The 22,384-nt window shown below is 48.0% G+C and overlaps 1 protein-coding gene across 5 annotated transcripts in view; it reads left to right on the top strand.

Annotated features, from left to right (window-relative positions):
* Window positions 1–22,384, top strand: part of SORCS1 (sortilin related VPS10 domain containing receptor 1) — a 501,652-nt gene that overhangs the window by 145,254 nt on the left and 334,014 nt on the right. For all 5 annotated transcript variants that reach the window (XM_083149856.1, XM_083149858.1, XM_083149860.1 and 2 more), the window contains exon 2: window positions 12,707–12,774. In XM_083149856.1, coding sequence (XP_083005982.1) covers window positions 12,707–12,774 — 68 coding nt within the window. The remainder of the gene's footprint in view (window positions 1–12,706; window positions 12,775–22,384) is intronic.

Here is a 22,384-nt window from a genome sequence, read left to right on the forward strand (position 1 = left end):
AGAGGGGGACGTCACTAGTCCGCGTTCCGCTTCCCCAAACAGAACAAAAGATATCACATACAGTAATCAAATACCCGACTGTTGTGACAGTCGTAGCCGCTTCTACCTTGCAAAAACGTCACAACCAAATTACTGTACAAATATAAACCAGAGCTTGAGAAATGTGCGCAGTAGACGCCGCGTCTGTGAAACCGACAGGAGGGGGGACGCCGTCACGAAATCTGTGTTCCCCATGGGTCACAAAAGCAGCAATCAGATATTTGATTTTTTTTTTTTTTTTAAATCAATTTTTTGTTCTGGCGTCGTATTAACAAGCGAATTGATTTGGGAGACTTTGTAATTATTAATGCATTGATTGCGCAACGCTCTGCATAAATGTAACCCAGCATATTTACGAAAGCACAGAGAAAATAATCGGATAAACTGGTGTCATTTATCCATTAAACAATGGAGATGGCAATGGGGGTTATTCAGAATTAATCGCAGGACAAATTTGTTCTCAAATTGGGCAAAAACATGCTGCGCTGCAGCCGGGGAAGATGTAACGTGTGCAGAGAGAGTTAGATTTGAGTGGGGTGTGTTCAAACTGAAATCTACTATCGCTCTCCACTTTATCACGTTGTGAAGCTTGATACGTCTTGCTCTCAGTGAGGAAATCAGTAGAATATTTGTCTTTTTCTGCAATATGGGCGAGAAAGCTGAATTCGAAGTCTTGCAGGAATAAGGTGGAAGCAAGGCTTCCCTGACACAAATCCATCCATGCATGTTACAGTATATGTCACGCTGTACATCTGCAGCTTCTTTGGGTTGCTACGGGTAACAAACTGGATGTTGGACAGTGGCTCTTTAAACCTCAGTTCATTTGGCACCAGTTTCCCCCTTTTCCGTGCTGGAATTAATAGTGCGACGGTTGAAAGCGCAGAGCGTGTTCAGTGGATGTTTTCTGATCACAGAAATGTCTTAGATCTCTGTGAAGGGTTTGAAAACATCAGAATTAAACCTACATCAAGCATCAGTGTGACACAGGCACATGCTCTCGCCCATACATAATTCCCTTAACTCCTGGCTTTACGGGAGACAGTCCCAGGGATAAAATGAGATTTTCTTCTTCTTGCTCGTTTCCTGGGGTTACATGCTCATTGTAACGGGTTTCTTGCTGGTTGCCAGGGGTTACATGCTTGATGCTGGGGAGGGGGGGTTACATGCTCGCTGCCAGGGGTTTCTTGGTCATTGCGGGGGGTTTCATGCTCATTGCCAGGGGTTTAGTGGTTGCAGTGCACCAGCAATCAGGCACTTCGGGTAGCGCTGTACGCATACGTCTAATCTAAGGATGGCGGCCATTTTTGGTGGGCCGGTTTAAGCAGGTTCCATGCTGACAGCCAGACCTCATGGAATCTGAAGACAGACCCCATGTGGCGCGGGCTCTGCCCTGCCACCTATTTGGCGGCGGTGGCATGCAGTAGGCATAGTGCCACTGGGATTTGATAGGTTGGCTGCTCGTCCTCCCGATCTCAGGTTGCAAAGATAGAAAATAATAATTTTCACTCCTTATTTATCATAAAATAAAAGGAGCTTTATTCTTTCTAAACACAAATACATACAGATAAATAAAATTCTGTCCTCCGGGCGATGTGGGAGGTTAGAAATTAGGTCAAGGTCCAAGAAATGTGCTATGACCGGAATGCACTGTTGGAAAGTTTTTCTGGCCTTACCTTCCTTTCAAAACCGTCACCACAAAGGTACCTGCAGATCAGAGAAGGGGTCCCTCTAGGCAAGATAAGTACTCAGCGCCATATTCTTCCTAACCCCACCCCCTTGTTCACGTCCTCCCAATCTCATCTGTTGCAGGAGCGTACATTTGGGATCAAAATGCAAATGCGCATTTGACCTTTTAAACGCCAGGTTGAGTCCCATTCCCTATGCCAGACGCCCCCCCCCCCCCCCCCCCGAACGGCCCATGCGCAGAATATCGGAACAGTGATAAATTTCGGCCCGTTCCGAATGAACTTGAATAAGGCCCTATGTCTCTATATAGTAATAATGTAATGCACCACAGCCTATGAGAATTAAATATTTGTGTTATTAAATCGATTAAAGCCCCAAGACCCAGCAACGTTTTGCTGCTGAAACCTGTTATTTCTTCATTACGTTGTTAAACTCCGCGCAGCGCATGTTCAGGACGCGCTTGTCTATGGCCGGCTGTATCCTTCCTATGTAACGCTCTGCCCTTTGATATGCTGTCTGTGGATCCTATGTGCCGACAAAGCCAATTATTCAAGGGCAGCGCTCTTATCTCCCTTGTAGCGGCTTGGCGGTCATGCACGCTATTCAATAACTCTGTCAAGTGATAACTGCGGCCTGCGACTGAGTGCTAGGCTGTGATTTATGGCGTTAGTGCTCTTCTCTTTCATGGCGGTGATTTGTATAAACAATACAAAAGTGTTAAGATAAATTATTCATCGCATGCTAATTCATGACTGTACGTGCCGTAGTATTACTCGGAATGAGCAGCGTGCGAGGTTTTTATACGCCGCATTAATCCCACCTGATTGCTCCTGACAAAGGCTCGGCTGTATATATGTTTCGCTACGCCACAGCATGTGCGATTTTCGGGAGCTGGTAGATGAAAGCGGCCTCTCTCATGTGGAGGTTCTCGCTATCAGGGTTTATGGAGAGGATTTACACCTGAGGGGGGTCTTAAAAGGAACATCAAATATTTATTGTAGATGTTTAGAGTCGCGGACCTTGCGGATGCGGTATAGGAAAGTGGCGGACGCAGTGATTTGTGTTTCTATTTGCAAATTAGACACAAGGGCCCTGATTCTGATTGCACTAAGCTCGTTCGGGGGTCACACAGATTTTAGCACACAGAGCATGGTCAGAAGCAATGTCACGTTTCTCCGGGAGCGTCTGAGCAGCACAGATAGCACTAATATGGTAATTACCACACATTAGTGGTACGCCACGCCTTCAACTTGCATTAGTGATCTCCTGCAACACCACTGGCCTGCTGCGTGACCAATAAGGTCAAGCAAGTTGGCCGCTAGAGATTCATAAAAGGGTTTAGAAAGATGGAGATTCTGGCACCGTCCAGCCCCAACCCCCCCCCCCCCCACACACACACACACACACAAAAGCGTTAACCTGAATTAATTTTTGGAAAGTAGAGGCCATTGTGTCACCCTTCCTGTCCGCAAATGGCAGCACACTGTCAATCACTCAAAGTCTGCTGCCAGTCTGTGTCATAAATGGGTCTATAGCATGCGCAAATTACAGAATGTTGGTACTGTACTTTGCGGACCCCACGGGGTCTGATGAAGGCCTAATTCATGCTTGTTAGCTATCACCCATCCCGATGTACTGTGGGGAATAAAGTTATTAAGGTGACTGCCAGATGGCTGTGGGCAGTATGAGTGGCGAGTCCCTGAGCGCTCATACACGTGTGTGTGTGTGTGTGTGTGCGTATATATATATATATATATATATATATATATATATATATATATATATATATATATATATATATATATATATATATATATATATATATATATATATTGGCAGAGATAGCATAGCGTCACATGAGAGTAATGTGGAGGATCCAGTCCAGGTTTTGGAGCAATAGCAGAAGCAAGGTTGTGTGATCAGCAGCACCTGTGATCTCCTGATATAAGTGTTTCCAGGGCAAAGGGTAAATGTTCCTGATGGTGAATTAGCTGCCCAAGCGATAGGCCGGGGTGTGGGCTATGGTAGGAATCATTGGAGCATTTACAAGAGTCTGTTCTGTGCTGTGATTACCTGTGTGCTGCTGCCTGTAACTACGCTTGCCTGTGGAATTGATCTGGTATGCTGTGACCTGCTTTATAAATTACTGTAAAGACCAAAGACTTCACCTGAATCCCCGTGTATGGGATCCTTGTCACGGTATTTATTCAATGTTCACAAAAAATGTCTTCAACTCTTTGATACTGACCAATATTTCAGTGCACTGAATGAGACTTTAACCCCACTGTTATATATATGTGTGTGTGTGTGTGTGCGTGCGTGTGTGCACGTGTGCACGTGTATTTAATAAAAGTGTATATAGGTTTAGTTATTGTCCTACCAGACTACTCCAACTGCAGAGTGAAGGCAGCAGCTCCCGGACACCATCGATCCACGACTATAGAGTGAGATGTTTAAACATATTCAGCTTTAGGGTGAGACGGATTCCTGAATGTAAATGACTCTGCGGAACGATTTTATAGGTGCTGTAAAAGAACAATAAAAAGCTTCTGTATTGTACAAGATACATTCAGAAAGGAGAGAATATCATTCATGGTCCGTCCGTCCCCCCCCCCCCCCACAACCCTCCCCTACCATATGACATTGACAAGGTCGACACAAGCTAAGAGTCGACGTTCCAATGATTGCCATACGGTATATTTTCTTACTTTTTTTTATACTTTACCCCCACACTTGGACTCCTGTTAGGAACGGTAATGTGCTCACATCATGACGATCGCAGTGAGCCACCATGCGCGGGGGCGCAGTACACTGATTTGGACTGATTAAATTATAAATTGACACACATGAAACATGAATTACTCTTATGAACAATTTCATGTGTCGACCATTTGTCTATGTCAACCAGCAGGTGTCCGTTCAGTGGGTCAACAGTGTCTACATTGACAGTCAATAGGTCGTCCACTATTGGTGGACAGGTTGGCACATGACAAAGGTTTACATTGATACAAGGCTGACACAACAAAAGTCGACATGTTAATGGTTGACACGGGATGGGTCGACATGAGTTTTTTTTTGTTCTTTAACGAACTTGTTCTTGAGCATAGCGTTAGATTATAATAGTGAAACATGCGAGGGTGCACGGTACACGTATACAATATCCGTGTCGACAGATGCTGACATAGATGTGAAAAGTGCACGTTGACCTTTTCTTGTGTCGACCTTTTTGTCAATGTCAACGTAGACCACGGTCGACACAAGCAAAATGTCAACATGTAAAAGCCCTTGACCATTAATCTCCATGTTTTTTTATCTGTCCTCGACATGAGAACTGCAATTCATCCCTGGTTATTAATCAATCACCTAGAACGTCTCAGTCTGGGGCTGCTCGGATCACTGGCAGCTCCAGAACCCTGAACCCAGTCCGGCATGCCAGTATGGGAAGCTCAGGCCGCTAATCCTTACTCAGAGACTGGCACCGTCTATGCCCAAACAATGCAGCTGATACCCAGAGTGGGGGGGGGGGGGGGGCGATGGGTATGGGGGGACGGGGGGGGGGACGTCCTCTGCGAGGAGCTGACGCCTGTTGTACATTTCTTGGATTAGAGCGGATCAGGCAGTAAACAAATCAGTTTCCATTTGCCAAAACGTCTCACTTACAAACTGTAATTGTGTTCTAAGCTCTGCAGCTGAAGAGAAGGAGACGTATCCGAGTGTCAGTGTTCTCTCTTCATATTATTCTGCATGTATTACATTCTGAAAGCTCTCGTCCACGGCGAATACAAATAAAAGGGAACTAGAGGCGTAACCGCAGCCGCTTGGAGGAATCCAGGCCCACGGGTGAACGCGCTATTTTGCAGAACTGCACAGTTACCGTCTGTGCCCGAGTCATAGTTGACAGTCAAACAGTCGACATAAGTTTTTCCAGGTTTTTTTTTTTTAGCCGACATGTGCCGACAGCCGGTATCTCATGCCCTACCATCCACTAGGGCATGGAGGGAGAATAGAATAGTGGTTGACCCAATGCATGTCACCCTTAGAAGGGTCGACCTAATGACCGTATCCCCGTGCAATTCAATGGAAAGCGGACAATTGGGAATCACTGCGGTGAATAAATGCTGTGCACATGAAGAGAAGCCCTGGGGGCGTGGCCAGCAGCTCCTGAGACATTGGCTACACTACCCTGAGATTGGCACTAACAGCTTCCAATAAGAAGCCGCTGTTTTTATTTGTGAGCTGGACTATCTTCAGGGACTGGGACCATTCTCCATCAGCGCCACACCGCTAGCGAATGCTTGCTAAACCGGGAGTCACTGGGAGTGGTCTGCGGTGGCATGGGCTCACTGGGAATGGTCTGCAGTGACTGGGGCTCACTGGGTATGGTCTGCAGTGACTGGGGCTCACTGGGTATGGTCTGCAGTGACTGGGGCTCACTGGGAATGGTCTGCGGTGGCATGGGCTCACTGGGAATGGTCTGCGGTGGCATGGGCTCACTGGGTATGGTCTGCGGTGACTGTGGCTCACTGGGAATGGTCTGCGGTGACTGGGGCTCACTGGGAATGGTCTGCGGTGGCATGGGCTCACTGGGTATGGTCTGCAGTGACTGGGGCTCACTGGGTATGGTCTGCAGTGACTGGGGCTCACTGGGAATGGTCTGCAGTGACTGGGGCTCACTGGGAATGGTCTGCGGTGGCATGGGCTCACTGGGTATGGTCTGCAGTGGCATGGGCTCACTGGGTATGGTCTGCAGTGACTGGGGCTCACTGGGAATGGTCTGCGGTGACTGGGACTTACTGTTAATGGTGTGCAGTGGTAGATTTTACAGAGGGCACTGCAGCTGCTTACTTACAGCACCATAGTATGGCTCACTGGTGCCCTGTACAGCCACCGAACATGTTACATCACATCATAGTTTCCTACCCTCGTGCATTCTGCAGGAGACTCCCTGAAATAGCAGCAATCTCCCTCTCTCCCTCATTAGTCTAGCAATCTCCCTTATGTCACCTAGCCCACATTACACTGTTACATCATAGTTACCTCCCCTCATGCATCCTGCAGGAGACTCCCTGACATAGCAGCAATCTCCCTCTCTCCCTCATTAGTCTAGCAATCTCCCTCATTTCACCTAGCCCACATTACACTGTTACATCATAGTTACCCCCCTCCGGCTTTCTGCAGGAGACTCCCTGACATAGCAGCAATCTCCCTCTCTCCCTCATTAGTCTAGCAATCTCCCTCATTTCACCTAGCCCACATTACACTGTTACATCATAGTTACCTCCCCTCCTGCATTCTGCAGGAGACTCCCTGACATAGCAGCAATCTCCCTCATTAGTCTAGCAATCTCCCTCATGTCACCTAACCCACATTACACTGTTACATCATAGTTACCTCCCCTCCTGCATTCTGCAGGAGACTCCCTGACATAGCAGCAATCTCCCTCTCTCCCTCATTAGTCTAGCAATCTCCCTCATGTCACCTAGCCCACATTACACTGTTATCATAGTTTCCTCCCCTGCTGCATTCTGCAGGAGACTCCCTGACGTAGCAGCAATCTCCCTCTCTCCCTCATGAGTCTAGCAATCTCCCTCATGTCACCTAGCCCACATTACACTGTTACATCATAGTTACCTCTCCTCCTGCATTCTGCAGGAGACTCCCTATAATAGCAGCAATCTCCCTATCTCCCTCATTAGTCTAGCAATCTCCCTCATGTCACCTAATCCACATTATACTGTTACATAATAGTTACCTCTCCTCCTGCATTCTGCAGTAGACTCCCTATAATAGCAGCAATCTCCCTCTCTCCCTCATTAGTCTAGCAATCTCCCTCATGTCACCTAGCCCACATTACACTGTTACATCATAGTTTCCTCCCCTGCTGCATTCTGCAGGAGACTCCCTGACGTACCAGCAATCTACCCCCCCTCCCTCATTAGTCTACCGATCTCCCACATGTCACCTAGCCTACATTACACTGTTACATCATAGTTACCTCTCCTCCTGCATTCTGCAGGAGACTCCCTGACATAGCAGCAATCGCCCTCTCTCCCTCATTAGTCTAGCAATCTTCCTCATGTCACCTAGCCCACATTACACTGTTACATCATAGTTACCTCCCCTCCTGCATTCTGCAGGAGACTCACTGATATAGCAGCAATCTCCCTCTCTCCCTCATTAGTCTAGCAATCTCCCTCATTTCACCTAGCCCACATTACACTGTTACATCATAGTTACCTCCCCTCCTGCATTCTGCAGGAGACTCCCTGACATAGCAGCAATCTCCCTCATTAGTCTAGCAATCTCCCTCATGTCACCTAACCCACATTACACTGTTACATCATAGTTACCTCCCCTCCTGCATTCTGCAGGAGACTCCCTGACATAGCAGCAATCTCCCTCTCTCCCTCATTAGTCTAGCAATCTCCCTCATGTCACCTAGCCCACATTACACTGTTATCATAGTTTCCTCCCCTGCTGCATTCTGCAGGAGACTCCCTGACGTAGCAGCAATCTCCCTCTCTCCCTCATGAGTCTAGCAATCTCCCTCATGTCACCTAGCCCACATTACACTGTTACATCATAGTTACCTCTCCTCCTGCATTCTGCAGGAGACTCCCTATAATAGCAGCAATCTCCCTATCTCCCTCATTAGTCTAGCAATCTCCCTCATGTCACCTAATCCACATTATACTGTTACATAATAGTTACCTCTCCTCCTGCATTCTGCAGTAGACTCCCTATAATAGCAGCAATCTCCCTCTCTCCCTCATTAGTCTAGCAATCTCCCTCATGTCACCTAGCCCACATTACACTGTTACATCATAGTTTCCTCCCCTGCTGCATTCTGCAGGAGACTCCCTGACGTACCAGCAATCTCCCCCTCTCCCTCATTAGTCTACCAATCTCCCTCATGTCACCTAGCCTACATTACACTGTTACATCATAGTTACCTCTCCTCCTGCATTCTGCAGGAGACTCCCTGACATAGCAGCAATCTCCCTCTCTCCCTCATTAGTCTAGCAATCTCCCTCATGTCACCTAGCCCACATTACACTGTTACATCATAGTTACCTCCCCTCCTGCATTCTGCAGGAGACTCCCTGACATAGCAGCAATCTCCCTCTCTCCCTCATTAGTCTAGCAATCTTCCTCATGTCACCTAGCACACATTGCACGGTTACATTTTTGGGAAAAAAGGAATGAGAGACAGATACATTTACATTGAATCATCAGCACCATTTCCCAGCACTTTACCAAGTATAGTAGCTCTTACTAACTGCTCTGGGGCTCATCTACATTTGGATAGAAGTCCTATTACTAGATTCCTCTCAGATGTAGCAGTACACACCCACGCTTCTAGGTGCCACGTTCACAATCTCTTTTCACAATCACTCCATACAGTATATGGAACTAGAAACGCCCATTGGGTGGAGCATGACACACCCCCTCAATGGGGCACTGCGCAAAATTCTACTACCAACTATAATCTCCCTGAAACTGTTTTTCAAAAGTAGGCAAGAATGGATCACATGAGTGGTGAGATGCCCTGACGCTCTGAACGGTTCTACAATACACATTGCAGGATGTGTGCCCAGCGCTAGAAAGCACCCAGCGAGCCAGAAGCAGGGGCGGCGTCGGTGCAGACACAGAGGTCCCCTCCGTACGGTCCTGCTCACCAATACTACAGGAATTCACAGCACCACACAATCAGTGGTGGCACTAAATGAAGGGGTTCACTGCAAATTGTACCATCACGCCCCTATTACCATCCAGTTCACCAGGGCGTAGCTGGGTTCCATTAGGACGGGCTCCTCTCTCAGGACTCCGGGAGAGTACAACGGACATTATTCTGGTCCACACGCAACGCTGTGAATTTTGCAGTGTTGCATGTAGACTAAACGCAGCCAGCAGTTTGCTAAGCTGCGATTACACGCAGGTCTGAATCAGGCCCTCCTGGTTCTGCTCCTGAAGTTTCACAGAAAGCAACAAATATTACCAGGCAACACTGTGCCAGACCCGAGTCATTATTTATTCCTGGCACCCCTGGCACGCTGCGGAGATACTGAGTACACAAGACATAGATCAGGCCGTCCGGTATTACTGACAGCGCCTCCCCGCTCCTCCTGAATATCACATCGATAATAAATACAAGAACCACTGATGAGCACAAGTACGGTGAGAAGAACGTTCTTCTATCGTGGCTCTGTCAACGGCCGAGTACGCGACGTATATCTGCACAGTGCTGGGCCTCCTGCCAACGCACAGCCGGCGCTGTACCTTACAGATCAGGGCGTACGGCATAGACCAGGCTTGGGTAGGTGACTTGTTGCCCTGGCACCTCTGTTACGCTGGGTACACGCTGGAGCGACGCCATCAGAATAAATGTCCTTGAGCCCAGATTCTACGCACACTCGGACAAGTCTGGTGCTCAAGTTCTGTCCTTCATTAGCATATACAAGGTAATTAGCGATATCACTAGGGGGGTTATTCTGATTCACTCGGAAAGTCACAATCACTCTCTAATGGATAAAACCATGCTGCACTGCAGGTGGGGCTGATGTAACATGTGCAGAGAGAGTTAGGCAACGCTGTTCCCAGCTTTACTGTGCACAATGGCAGATCTGGGGGGGTGGGGGTTTGGGGTAATCGCCTCCTTCAAGCAAAGTTTTGCGGGAACATCGCTATTGTGCGAGTGCTTTGCGGTATCGCATGTCCCGGCAATCAGCAGTGGATAGGCGGTCATTATACTTTTTGCTTCCATGTGCCATCATCCGGGGGCGCATGTGTGAGTGGGCAGCAGTGGGGAGGAACAGATCCCTCTCCTGGTAAGTTCTGCAATGTAGCCCATAGGGTACATAGGTTTAACCTTTGTTAAACATCCGTTCGGATCGCATTAGTGCGGCGTGGGGGGGTGTGTTAAATACTCAGCCTAGTGAGCTGGTCTGAATCGGACCCTTTATATCCATCTATCTCTGAGCCTTAATACATCTGGCTGAATAAAACCTTTTTAGATGAATTGTTCGTTGATCCACGAGTTTCTATACCGGTCGCTGTGTGAGATTTCCTCATTTACTCCACCTGAATGTTAAACACTGGAAGCTCAGGCTGACTCCCCAGCCAGTCTCCCTGATAATAGCCGTACTCTCGGCCAGACATTACCGGCTGCTCCAGGTGGTAATGTCCCTGTGCCGTAGGCTTTCTGTCCATTAGTGTGGACTCCGAGCGATCTGGACAAAAGGCCTGGCTCGGGTCACGTGTAATGTGAGCAGCTTCTGAATAAATGTAAGTGAATGGCGGGAGAAGCGCCGGGAATACACTGTAAGTGGCCATTTATATTTGCAATGAGTGCATTAAGACTTTTTAGTTAAATGTGCTGATCTGTTTTAGGGCCTGGCACACAGTTGTCACTGGTTCGCACATCCAATCAATACTGGGCATTTAATATATATCTAAGGAGAAAAAGACACCACTGACAGCATCGTAGATCCGAGTGCTGGGTCCACAAGGCGCCACAACATCGATGGCAGCTGCGTCAGCCATATAAGTATGCCTAAGCTTACTCAGAATGGGCGTCTCCTGCTCGCTTGTGAGGCCATTATATCTGCGCCCGAGGCGGACACGCTCCTGTTTTTGGAAACATCCAGCTCCACCCACTCTCCGCCCCCGAGCAGCGACAGCCTGTCAGTCATACTGCGCCTGCAACCTGTTGTCTGATGAATAGGCCACTAACTTCTACAGTACATAACGAAAAGCATTACAATAACTAACCAATGAGTGATACAGTGTTGCCTTACTGCAAACACAAACAAAACACTGCGGAAGTGGTAGGAAAACTCAATGAAATTAACGTAAAGCAGCAAGTTAAGTAGTTAAATGCGTGTGTGCATGCGATGTTTCCTGACGGTTCTTATACAAATCATGCTCTTTTCAAAATCTCTCAGAAGGCAAAATAAGTATGGCTGTCAGTTACAGAGAGTATCAGAGCAGTGTTCCAAAGCCTCTCTGCTCAGCCCGGCGCCTCCCTGTCTCCAGCCCAGCGCCTCCCTGCCCTGCTCATCACTACATCATGTACCATGTGACTGCATTTCCCACACTGGTCACATGACGCTGTGAAGAAACCATTACCATTAGGAAACAAACCAAGAAAAAACATGATGATCAGGCTGCTACTTACAGCCTTTCATAGTGATCTACTGTATGTAACACATGTGTTATGTTTGTATACTGCCAACATATTGTGTTTATTCTGCTTTATAACTTTAACCTTTCGCTGTCCAATTTTTTTTGGCTGGTTTAAATTAATTGTTATTATGTTACTTGTGTATTATCACGGCGTCCATGATATTAAGTCGTACGACATATAATCGCATCACATGCCATACACCCGATGCACACCGATGCAATGCGATTTTAAATTGTTTAAGCCCCCTATACGATTTTTAATTGTATAACCACCCTAATCGGTGCTTACAATGTTAAATGCACCCCCACGCCACCCCCACTATGAACGCCAACCCGAAGTGCAGCGAGCCCGCGAGGGGCGGCGGTACGTGTCCTCCGACCTTTTCATACCCCCACTATCCACATCGGCGTGGAGTTGATTTTATATAGCGCAGCGAGCCACCGAGCCCGAAGCGTGGTGAGCGTACGCGTATAACTTTTGTGTGTTTGCGGGTCCTTCTGTGATATCAGTAATGTATAGTATGGGACAATGTATATGTGTGTGTGTGGTTGTGTGTCCTTCTGTGATATCAGTAATGTACACTACATGATAACATGATACATGAGTGTGATCTCCCTCTGTCCCTGCAGACCCCCCATTCTGTCTCATCCAGCTCTATATCTTCCCTCTCTCCGTTTGTATTACGCGCCCATTAAGCAGATCCTAACACCCCCCTGGGGTCAGCTCCATCCTGCTTCTACCAGACAGTAATTGTTTCAGACTGATCTGACATTGTGTCTCTCCCTTTGCCTGCAGGTGATACTAATACTGACAAAGCTGTACGACTACAACCTGGGGAGCATCACGGAGAGCTCGCTGTGGAGGTACGTGCTCAGCCCACACTGTAATTGCTCAGTTACTTAAACATTGACTTTTGTCAGGCAGAGGCCTATTCGCATGCTGTAATTGAACATGTGGGATGTGAGACGACAGCTGTCTCTGGGCCATGTTGTCGCTTCTCAGTCTCACGGTTCTAATTCAGCAATGAAACGTTTCCGGCCCCCGGACGTAGTTACCAGACACCTATCACGTTTCTGTGTTACCGCTCCTGATACCGATGCAGAAGACTCCCAGCATTCAGCTTCCGCCAGGTGGGAACAACCTGACACCTGGCTCAATCTAGGGAATGTATATAGGGTATACGGAAGTGGCGACGACAATGTCTAGGTAGGCAGTCCATAGGTTAACATCAAAAGGTCGACATACACTAAGTTGATATTGGCAGAAGATTGACATGCCCTAGTTCATCATTGACATAACACAAGCAATGGTCGACACGTGAAAAGAGTGCATGTCATTCTTTCCATGTGTTGACCTTTCCCACATTGATACAGTATATTGCTGGTGTTGTAGTGCAAGTTGACCTTTTGTCAATGTTGACCTATTGCAGTCGATATTTGTTGTCGACCTATTGGCTGCCATCAATAGAGGCTGATGTGTGAGCTTTTGCGTATGACTCAGAATCAGGGGGTACGGGGTCATTGGGTCGACCAACTTTAGGTTGACATGCATTGCGTCGACCATTAAAGATTGACAGGCCTTTGGTCGACACCTGAATTAGGTCGATATGGCTACAGTCGACAGGGTTGGAAGGTTGACACAAGCATTAGGTTGACAATGGCAAGATCTGCAGTCAAAAGGTCGACATGCGTTTTTTTTTGTGTCCCGAATGATGACATAGTCGACATGGACACCGTCTAAGTGTACCACGTGCCCTCGCATGGCTCTCTGCACTCGGCACACTATTCTATTCTCCCACCACCCCTTGTGGATGGTAGGGTATAAAATACCGCCTGTCGGCACATGTCGGCTCAAAAAAAGTGAAAAACTGATGTCGACTTTTGACTGTCGACCTTGCCATTGTCGACCTAATGCTTGTGTCAAATTAACAACACTGTATGGTAAAATAAAGACGACTGAAAAGGAATTTACAAGTCAATACAGTACAGTATATTGTATGCAGCAGGCAAGCTGGAATAATAAGTGAAAGTCGTCTGATGGTGTAAGAGGAGGAGGCTTTGCTGGAACGTCCCTGTTTTGCTTCAGATTTCCTCTGAATGCTTGGTGTTTTATATATGCAGACCGCGGTGCCTCACACCTCACGCTGCTTGCAGATGAAGGGGCGCACAGCAGCCCGTACAATCATGCCCCCGGCGCCTCACATATTCTCTCTGCCTCTTAGTATAAGGCATTACGCTCCACGTACCTGTCGGATAATGAGAGATTAATTAAATATGCTGCATATTAAGAGCTTTGCAGGAATTGTAAATATTAATTAAATGTGTAAATGTTCTCAGGAGAAGCTGAGCGTGAATGTGACACTTCTTACGGCTGAACACGCGGCTTACGGGATAAACAACCCAGCTCTGTGTACAGTACTAAGCCGTAAAGTACCAGGCAGCTCTTCACTGCCATTTTTCAAACAGTCTGTGGAATTATAGGTAGGAGCTGATTGACTGGTACTTTCAGGTTTGCTTGCTAAGCCTTAGAGACAGATAACATGGACAGAGATAAAGTAGCACCCAGTCAGCTCCTAACTGTCATGTTACAGACTGTGGGACAGATGTATTCGGCCTGTAGAAGAGATTCAGTGGAAGGTGATAACACACAAGCCCCTAACTGTTAAGTTACAGGCTGAGTTTAAAAATTACAGTTGGGGGTGGACTGGCCTGTACATTATCACCTTCAACTTGTTCTCTTTTCCAGGCTTAATACCTGTGTTTAAAAAAATGACAGTTAGGGGCCAACAGACTGCTACTTTACCTCTCTCTCGCACTCTCTCTACACTGTATCTCATCCAAGGCTTAGTACATAGACCCCTATGATCCAGTATAGATTTGGAATATCAATATATGATGCTGATTGGTCACACCTTCTGCGTGGAGCAGTGGCGGTGGACGATGTACTTTGAGCGTGTACAGTACGGGTCCCGCCTCTTTGGGGGCAAATTTTGCAGCCATTTGGGAGTGGGGGATGGATTGCAATGGACTCCATTTTGGGGGGTGGTGAGACCAGGATCTCCATCGGAAGACAGAGATTTCCTGGCCTCTCTGTAGGAGCATAGGCTGGCAGCTTGTGTGACTCCATGTTGCCCCCCCCCCCAACATGCATGCGCAGCTGCTCACCGACTCCACGCTGCATTCTCAATGCCTGTACAATGTAGATGACAGGTACCAGGACCGGAACATATGTATCGGCACTGCGCATGTGCACATACCCCATGTAGAAGCCAAAGAGGCCGTTCCGGAGGGAGGTAACACCTCCCAATGGGATTGCCTTGGGTGACTGGCAGGTCAGACTTCCAATAGGAAGCCACTGCCAGTCACAGTGAAGCCAGAGCAGTCTCACACAGACTGCGGGAGTTATTCTCGTCCATTCCCCCACAGATTGCAAATCAATGTTTATGTAAAACATCCATTCGCAACCCGTGCGAGCAAACACGGTGTGTGAGGGGGGGGCGACCTAACCCTGAGCACAGTGGTGGATATTACCTGCAGCCCATAGGTAAGAACCGCCACTGGCTGGGGCTCTAATCACCCGTATTGTTGACGTGCCAGCTCTCAGTATTCACAATGTCAACATTTCCGCCTCATCGCGGGTCTGTACCGCGCCGTAGATCATGACACTGGCATCGGAATGACTGTTTATGTCCCACAGGCGCCCTGCGCTGGTAAATGTTCCACATGCTGTTTATTCAGCTTTATATCAGTGAGATATCTGTGTCTGCTGCCGCCTGTCGCGATGTCGGGTCGTGTGTTTAACGTCCTGCGCTAAAACTTTCATCTAGACTGAGGTCACCAGCAATCTCCAGTGATTTTCTGTACTTCATGAAATATAAATAGCGCAGTCCGAGGACGTTACGCTGGGAATGAAGAGGAGGAGAATAAAAAAGATAAATCGTTTTCTGCCTTTTAAGCAGAATGGGGAATATTATTATTTTATAAAATGTTAGAGACGTTGGAAATTTGTGCAAAGGACAGCACCCGCCACGTACCCTGCCCGCCACTGCTATTTAGTCTGATCAAACGGAGAACGCTACAATGCGCCATATCCAGTGCCCATCTTATCACCGGTCAGTCAAGGATATAATAAAGGAAATGTTCCTCCACTGCGGGTTTATTATACCCCTTTCACACTGCGATAAATAACCCGGGTCACTGTGCGATGTGAAAGGGCCATTTGAAAAAACACGGGTCCAGCAACCCGGCGTTCCGACCCAGGTTAAAAGAAGGGTTCATCCCGAATCGGCCCAGGTTTGCTGGGTAGTGTAAAAGGGTAACCCGGGTCATCCCTTTCATGGGTGGAGGCAGCATCTGCTCCAAGCACTGCCTTCTCACCCACCCCCCGATGACCCGCCGCCGCTCTGCACCACCCCCTTTTATAAGGTCAGGATGATTGCGTGAAGTGGCTCCGCCTCCCGCTATACAGTGGTGAGAAAACAGACATCGGGCCTTATCCTGGTTGACTCCCTCGGATGCGACTTGGCATCCTTGCGAGTCACCCTAACCCCACCTTGTGAATGGTTAGCCGGCACCACCCATTCGCAAGCGGGGTCCATTTGCATGCCAGTGGGAACCTCACCCATCTTTCGATGGTTGCCGACTGCCCAGTGAAGGCGCACGCATATGTAAGAGAGGTCCGTGTAGAATTCCGGGGGAATTGGAGGGGCAGCTGACAACCGGTTAGTTCAGCTGTCTGCCTCCCGCCCGTGCGTCATGAACGCACTAGTATGTGTACGCCCATCATTTTCAAGGGGAACGTACATGAAACGCTGGGCATTCACATATGCTAATGGCCCAGGCTGGCACCCCACGCCCCTCTCCACCCCCCGCTAGCAAGGCTGGGAGTGTACACTTGTCGAAAAGACTTTTCGCCGAGTTCCCACGCACCCAGTGTACACATGCGCAGAAATGCTGCTGCGCATGCGCAAAACATCGGTCCCCGTGCTAATTTGCATACGAGTGAGTCAACCATAATAAGGCCCATTGTGTATTGGGGGGGGGGGGACTACGATGATTTGATTCAGCACGGGTTTGCGTTGCATCATCAGGCCCCCTCGGACAGCCTTGTGTACTGTAAGTAGGCGGCCACGCGGGGACTGCAGAGTGGCAGTGTGGGCATGCGCGCTGCTTCGGGCTAGTATTGATGTCAGTGCAGATTGTGCACAGCGCTGTGACGCGGCTCTTCCATATGGATCCTGTGTGAGTGCCGGCAGGTAAGGGGTCATAGGGTCGACTCAATGGAGGTCGACATAGATAAGGTCAACACGGCTTAGGTCGACACCTGAAAGAGGTTGACATGGCTTAGGTTGACAGGAGGTCAACACAAGCAATAGTTTGACAATGGGAGGGTTCAGTTTTTCACGTTTTTTTTTGTCCTGAATTTAGGTTGACATTTAAGTCGACATGGACACTGTCTAAGTGTACCGCGTCCAATCACCATGTTTCGGACATGCTTCGGGCACACTATTATATCCCCCACCATGTTTTAGTGGATGTAGCGTATGAAATACCCCCCGTCAGCACAAGTCTGCTCAGAAAAACCCTGAAAAACTCATGTTGACAATTTGACTGTCGACCTAATGCTTGAGACGACCTTCCAACCCTGTCGACCTATTTCATGTGTCAACCTACTGTATACCGACCTACAGAGTGTCGACCAATCGACCATATCCCGTCTTTATATCCCGCCCCAGGTGTTTATTTGGTGTGAAATCCATGGCGCTCCAGACGGGGCTATACGGCGTGATTTGGGGGTAGATGTAAGAGAACGCTCCACCAATAGCAAAATACCAATAGATCAACAATATCCTGTAATTGAAGGATTGATTTGTATTCTCATGCACTGTGGGCCTAATTCGGAGCCGCTCGCTAAGCAGAATTAATTCGCTGGTTGGTGAGTGGGTAAACGCCGAACTCTCCGCATAGCCCTGGAGTTAATTAGCGGCTGTGATGTATACAGGCATATCCGGCCTGGATTTCCTGACACTCCCAGCGTTTTCTTCTGACACGCCCACCTTTTATCTTAGCACTCCCACGAAACGGCCGGTTACCACCCTCAGACGCCCCGAATAGAAATAAGTAGCAGGATGTCATCGCAGGACGGCCTTGCAGGTGCATAGTCTGTCGATAATCGTCTGTAATGCGGCTTTACCTGGGTAAACGCCCCCACGTGAAGCTGCAGACGCTGGCATGGCGGTAATTGCTCCATATTGCTGCGCCTATAACCGCGTCGTTACCTTTTATTCATGGCTGTAATTGTGGTTGATGCGTTATGTTATCCGTTTGTTGGTGGATCAGGTATATCATACAGACACATTCCCCAGCGGCTCTCCGGCTAGCTGGGAGTGCTCCGTCTAGCTCCTGCCGCCAGAAGGGAGAGCTGGTCTGTAGAGAGGAGATTATCTGCTGCAGATACAGACAGATTTAGGGAGAAGAAAGGAAGGTTAATGCGCTGTCCGGGGCTTTAATGCACAAATACGATTATCCGGAGAGGTTGCGATATACAAAATGCCAGGCTGATAACGCAAATACAGAGCGGCTTCTTAAATATTTCACAGCGGCTCATGCAAGAATGAAGTGTGACGGATCAATAGGTCAGGATCCTCAGAGCGCAGCAAATCCAGTGCAGGTGGGAAGTGTGGTGCTCCGAGGGGGAGATGAGGACCAGTCAGCCCTAACTGTCATTTTTCAAAAACAACTTTCAAATGACAGCAGCAACGTCCCATGTGAAATAGATCTCCCATCTAATTAAATTTCTCCCTAGTTTGTAATATCAATTAGTGCAGGGGTGGCCAAACCGGTCCTCGAGATCTACCAACGGTCCAGGTTTTCCAGACCACCCAGCTGGTGCACAGGTGTAGTCATTACTAACTGTCACATACCCAGATCACCTAGCTGGTGCATAGGTGCAGTCATTACTAACTGTCACATTTCCCAGATCACCTAGCTGGTGCACAGCTGTAGTCATTACTAACTGTCACATGTCCCAGATCACCTAGCTGGTGCACAGGTGTAGTGATTACTAACTGTCACATTCCCCAGATCACCTAGCTAGTGCGCAGCTGTAGTCATTACTAACTGTCACATGTCCCAGATCACCTAGCTGGTGCACAGCTGTAGTCATTACTAACTGTCACATTCCCCAGATCAGCTAGCTGGTGCACAGGTGTAGTCATTACTAACTGTCACATTCCCAGACAACCTAGCTGGTGCACAGGTGTAGTCATTACTAACTGTCACATTCCCCAGATCACCTAGCTGGTGCACAGGTGTAGTCAATACTAACTGTCACATTCCCCAGATCACCTAGCTGGTGCACAGCTGTAGTCATTACTAACTATCACATTCCCCAGATCACCTAGCTGGTGCACAGCTGTAGTCTTTTCTAACTATCACATTCCCCAGATCACCTAGCTGGTGCACAGCTGTAGTCATTAGTAACTGTCACATTCCCCAGATCACCTAGCTGGTGCACAGGTGTAGTCATTACTAACTGTCACATTCCCCAGATCACCTAGCTGGTGCACAGGTGTAGTCATTACTAACTGTCACATTCCCCAGATCACCTAGCTGGTGCACAGGTGTAGTCATTACTAACTGTCACATTCCCCAGATCACCTAGCTGGTGCACAGGTGTAGTCATTACTAACTGTCACATTCCCCAGATCACCTAGCTGGTGCCCAGGTGTAGTCATTACTAACTGTCACATTCCCCAGATCACCTAGCTGGTGCACAGGTGTAGTCATTACTAACTGTCACATTCCCCAGATCACCTAGCTGGTGCACAGCTGTAGTCATTACTAACTGTCACATTCCCCAGATCACCTAGCTGGTGCACAGCTGTAGTCATTACTAACTATCACATTCCCCAGATCAACTAGCTGGTGCACAGCTGTAGTCATTACTAACTGTCACATTCCCCAGATCACCTAGCTGGTGCACAGCTGTAGTCATTACTAACTGTCACATTCCCCAGATCACCTAGCTGGTGCACAGCTGTAGTCATTACTAACTGTCACATTCCCCAGACCAACTAGCTGGTGCACAGGTGTAGTCATTACTAACTGTCACATTCCCCAGACCAACTAGCTGGTGCACAGGTGTAGTCATTACTAACTGTCACATAACCCAGACCACCTAGCTGGTGCACAGGTGTAGTCATTACTAACTGTCACATAACCCAGACCACCTAGCTGGTGCACAGCTGTAGTCATTACTAACTGTCACATTCCCCAGATCACCTAGCTGGTGCACAGCTGTAGTCAATACTAACTGTCACATTCCCCAGATCACCTAGCTGGTGCACAGCTGTAGTCATTACTAACTGTCACATTCCCCAGACCAACTAGCTGGTGCACAGGTGTAGTCATTACTAACTGTCACATTCCCCAGACCAACTAGCTGGTGCACAGGTGTAGTCATTACTAACTGTCACATTTCCCAGACCACCTAGCTGGTGCACAGGTGTAGTCATTACTAACTGTCACATAACCCAGACCACCTAGCTGGTGCACAGCTGTAGTCATTACTAACTGTCACATTCCCCAGATCACCTAGCTGGTGCACAGGTGTAGTCATTACTAACTATCACATTCCCCAGATCACCTAGCTGGTGCACAGGTGTAGTCATTACTAACTGTCACATTCCCCAGATCACCTAGCTGGTGCACAGGTGTAGTCATTACTAACTGTCACATTCCCCAGATCACCTAGCTGGTGCACAGCTGTAGTCATTACTAACTATCACATTCCCCAGATCACCTAGCTGGTGCACAGCTGTAGTCATTACTAACTGTCACATTCCCCAGATCACCTAGCTGGTGCACAGCTGTAGTCATTACTAACTATCACATTCCCCAGATCACCTAGCTGGTGCACAGCTGTAGTCATTACTAACTGTCACATTCCCCAGATCACCTAGCTGGTGCACAGGTGTAGTCATTACTAACTGTCACATTCCCCAGATCACCTAGCTGGTGCACAGGTGTAGTCATTACTAACTGTCACATTCCCCAGATCAACTAGCTGGTGCACAGGTGTAGTCAATACTATCTGTCACATTTCCCAGACCACCTAGCTGGTGCTCAGCTGTAGTCATTACTAACTGTCACATGTCCCAGATCACCTAGTTGGTGCACAGCTGTAGTCATAACAAACTGTCACATTTCCCAGGTCACCTAGCTGGTGCACAGGTGTAGTCATTACTAACTGTCACATTTTAAAACCTGCTGCATTAATTCCTACTATAGATCCACAGGTTGCCTGGAAAACATGCACCGTTGGTAGATCTTGAGGACAGGTTTGGCCACCCCTGACTTAGTGTATAAGCTCAACATCATTAATGAGACGCACTGCCGCGGGTCGGTAATGACAACCCCACCTCCCATCAGTGTCTGTACGCGCAGCTCAATCTAGACTATAATGTCAATGACTGCTTGTTAGGAGCAGGGGACATCTCTGAACATCAAGCTCCTAACTGCCATGTTACATGCTGGGTATGAGCTGGGTGGTTGGTACTTTGAGGAGATGTGCCAAGTCTTGAAGTGATAAAGTGGCGAGAGATAAAGTACCAACCAATCGGCTCCTAACTGCCATTTCCAAGCTATGTCTGACAAATAGAAAGGAGCATTCCCAGTGGCCCAATACACAATGGGGGCCACCATTGGCCGAGAGAAATGAGCGGTCCAGGTGTTGAGGGAGGACCAGATCCTCCCAAATCCTCTGGTCCTACATCCCCATCAGCAGTGTGAATGCATAGACTCAATTTGCGTCTGCGCACTAAGTCAGTCCCAGCAAAAAGCAGCATAACCAGCAGTGGTAGTTATCACAGGGATGCCTGCGTCTCACAGGTGCTCTCCCATCACTGGAGCAACAGTAGCGCACGCAGGGGGGGTTTCTGAGTACCCAGAAACCCCCCCTGGAGTCTAAGGACTCTAGGCTGAAAGCTGAGGGTCCCCTCTTTCCATGGGTATAAGAATTTTAAAAATCGGCCCTTGGGAACCAGAGATATCTGACTTCAAAGCAGTGGTCCCCATCCAAGCCTATTAATTGCTCTTCCCAGTCAGATATTTCAGGTTCTGTCTGACTTAGAGTTTTTCTGAGGGTAGATTCCAAAACCTGGGACTCTCCCCCTTTAATTGACACTAGTAGCTTGTCTCTACTTTTCCCAGAACCAGAGATATCACCCTTCCAGCAGCTGGTTACTGCTCCAGCTCCACACAACTGGTATGTAGTTTTATATGCTCGTTGGCTGATTGCTCTGCCTCCTGAACTCTGATCCCCTAGTCCCCAGTAACATTTGGTAGGTGGGATTCTCTAGTTTTTAATTCCATTAAAATCTAAGAAATCTATTTTTGGGAACTGGAGATATCTGCAGTCAAGCAAGCTGTCCTCCCACCAGAAAATTATGAATAATGAGCCCACTCCACTATA

The sequence above is a fragment of the Crinia signifera genome, chromosome 6 (genome assembly GCF_055691185.1).
Source record: "Crinia signifera chromosome 6, ASM5569118v1, whole genome shotgun sequence".
In the NCBI taxonomy this organism is placed as follows: Eukaryota; Metazoa; Chordata; class Amphibia; order Anura; family Myobatrachidae; genus Crinia; species Crinia signifera.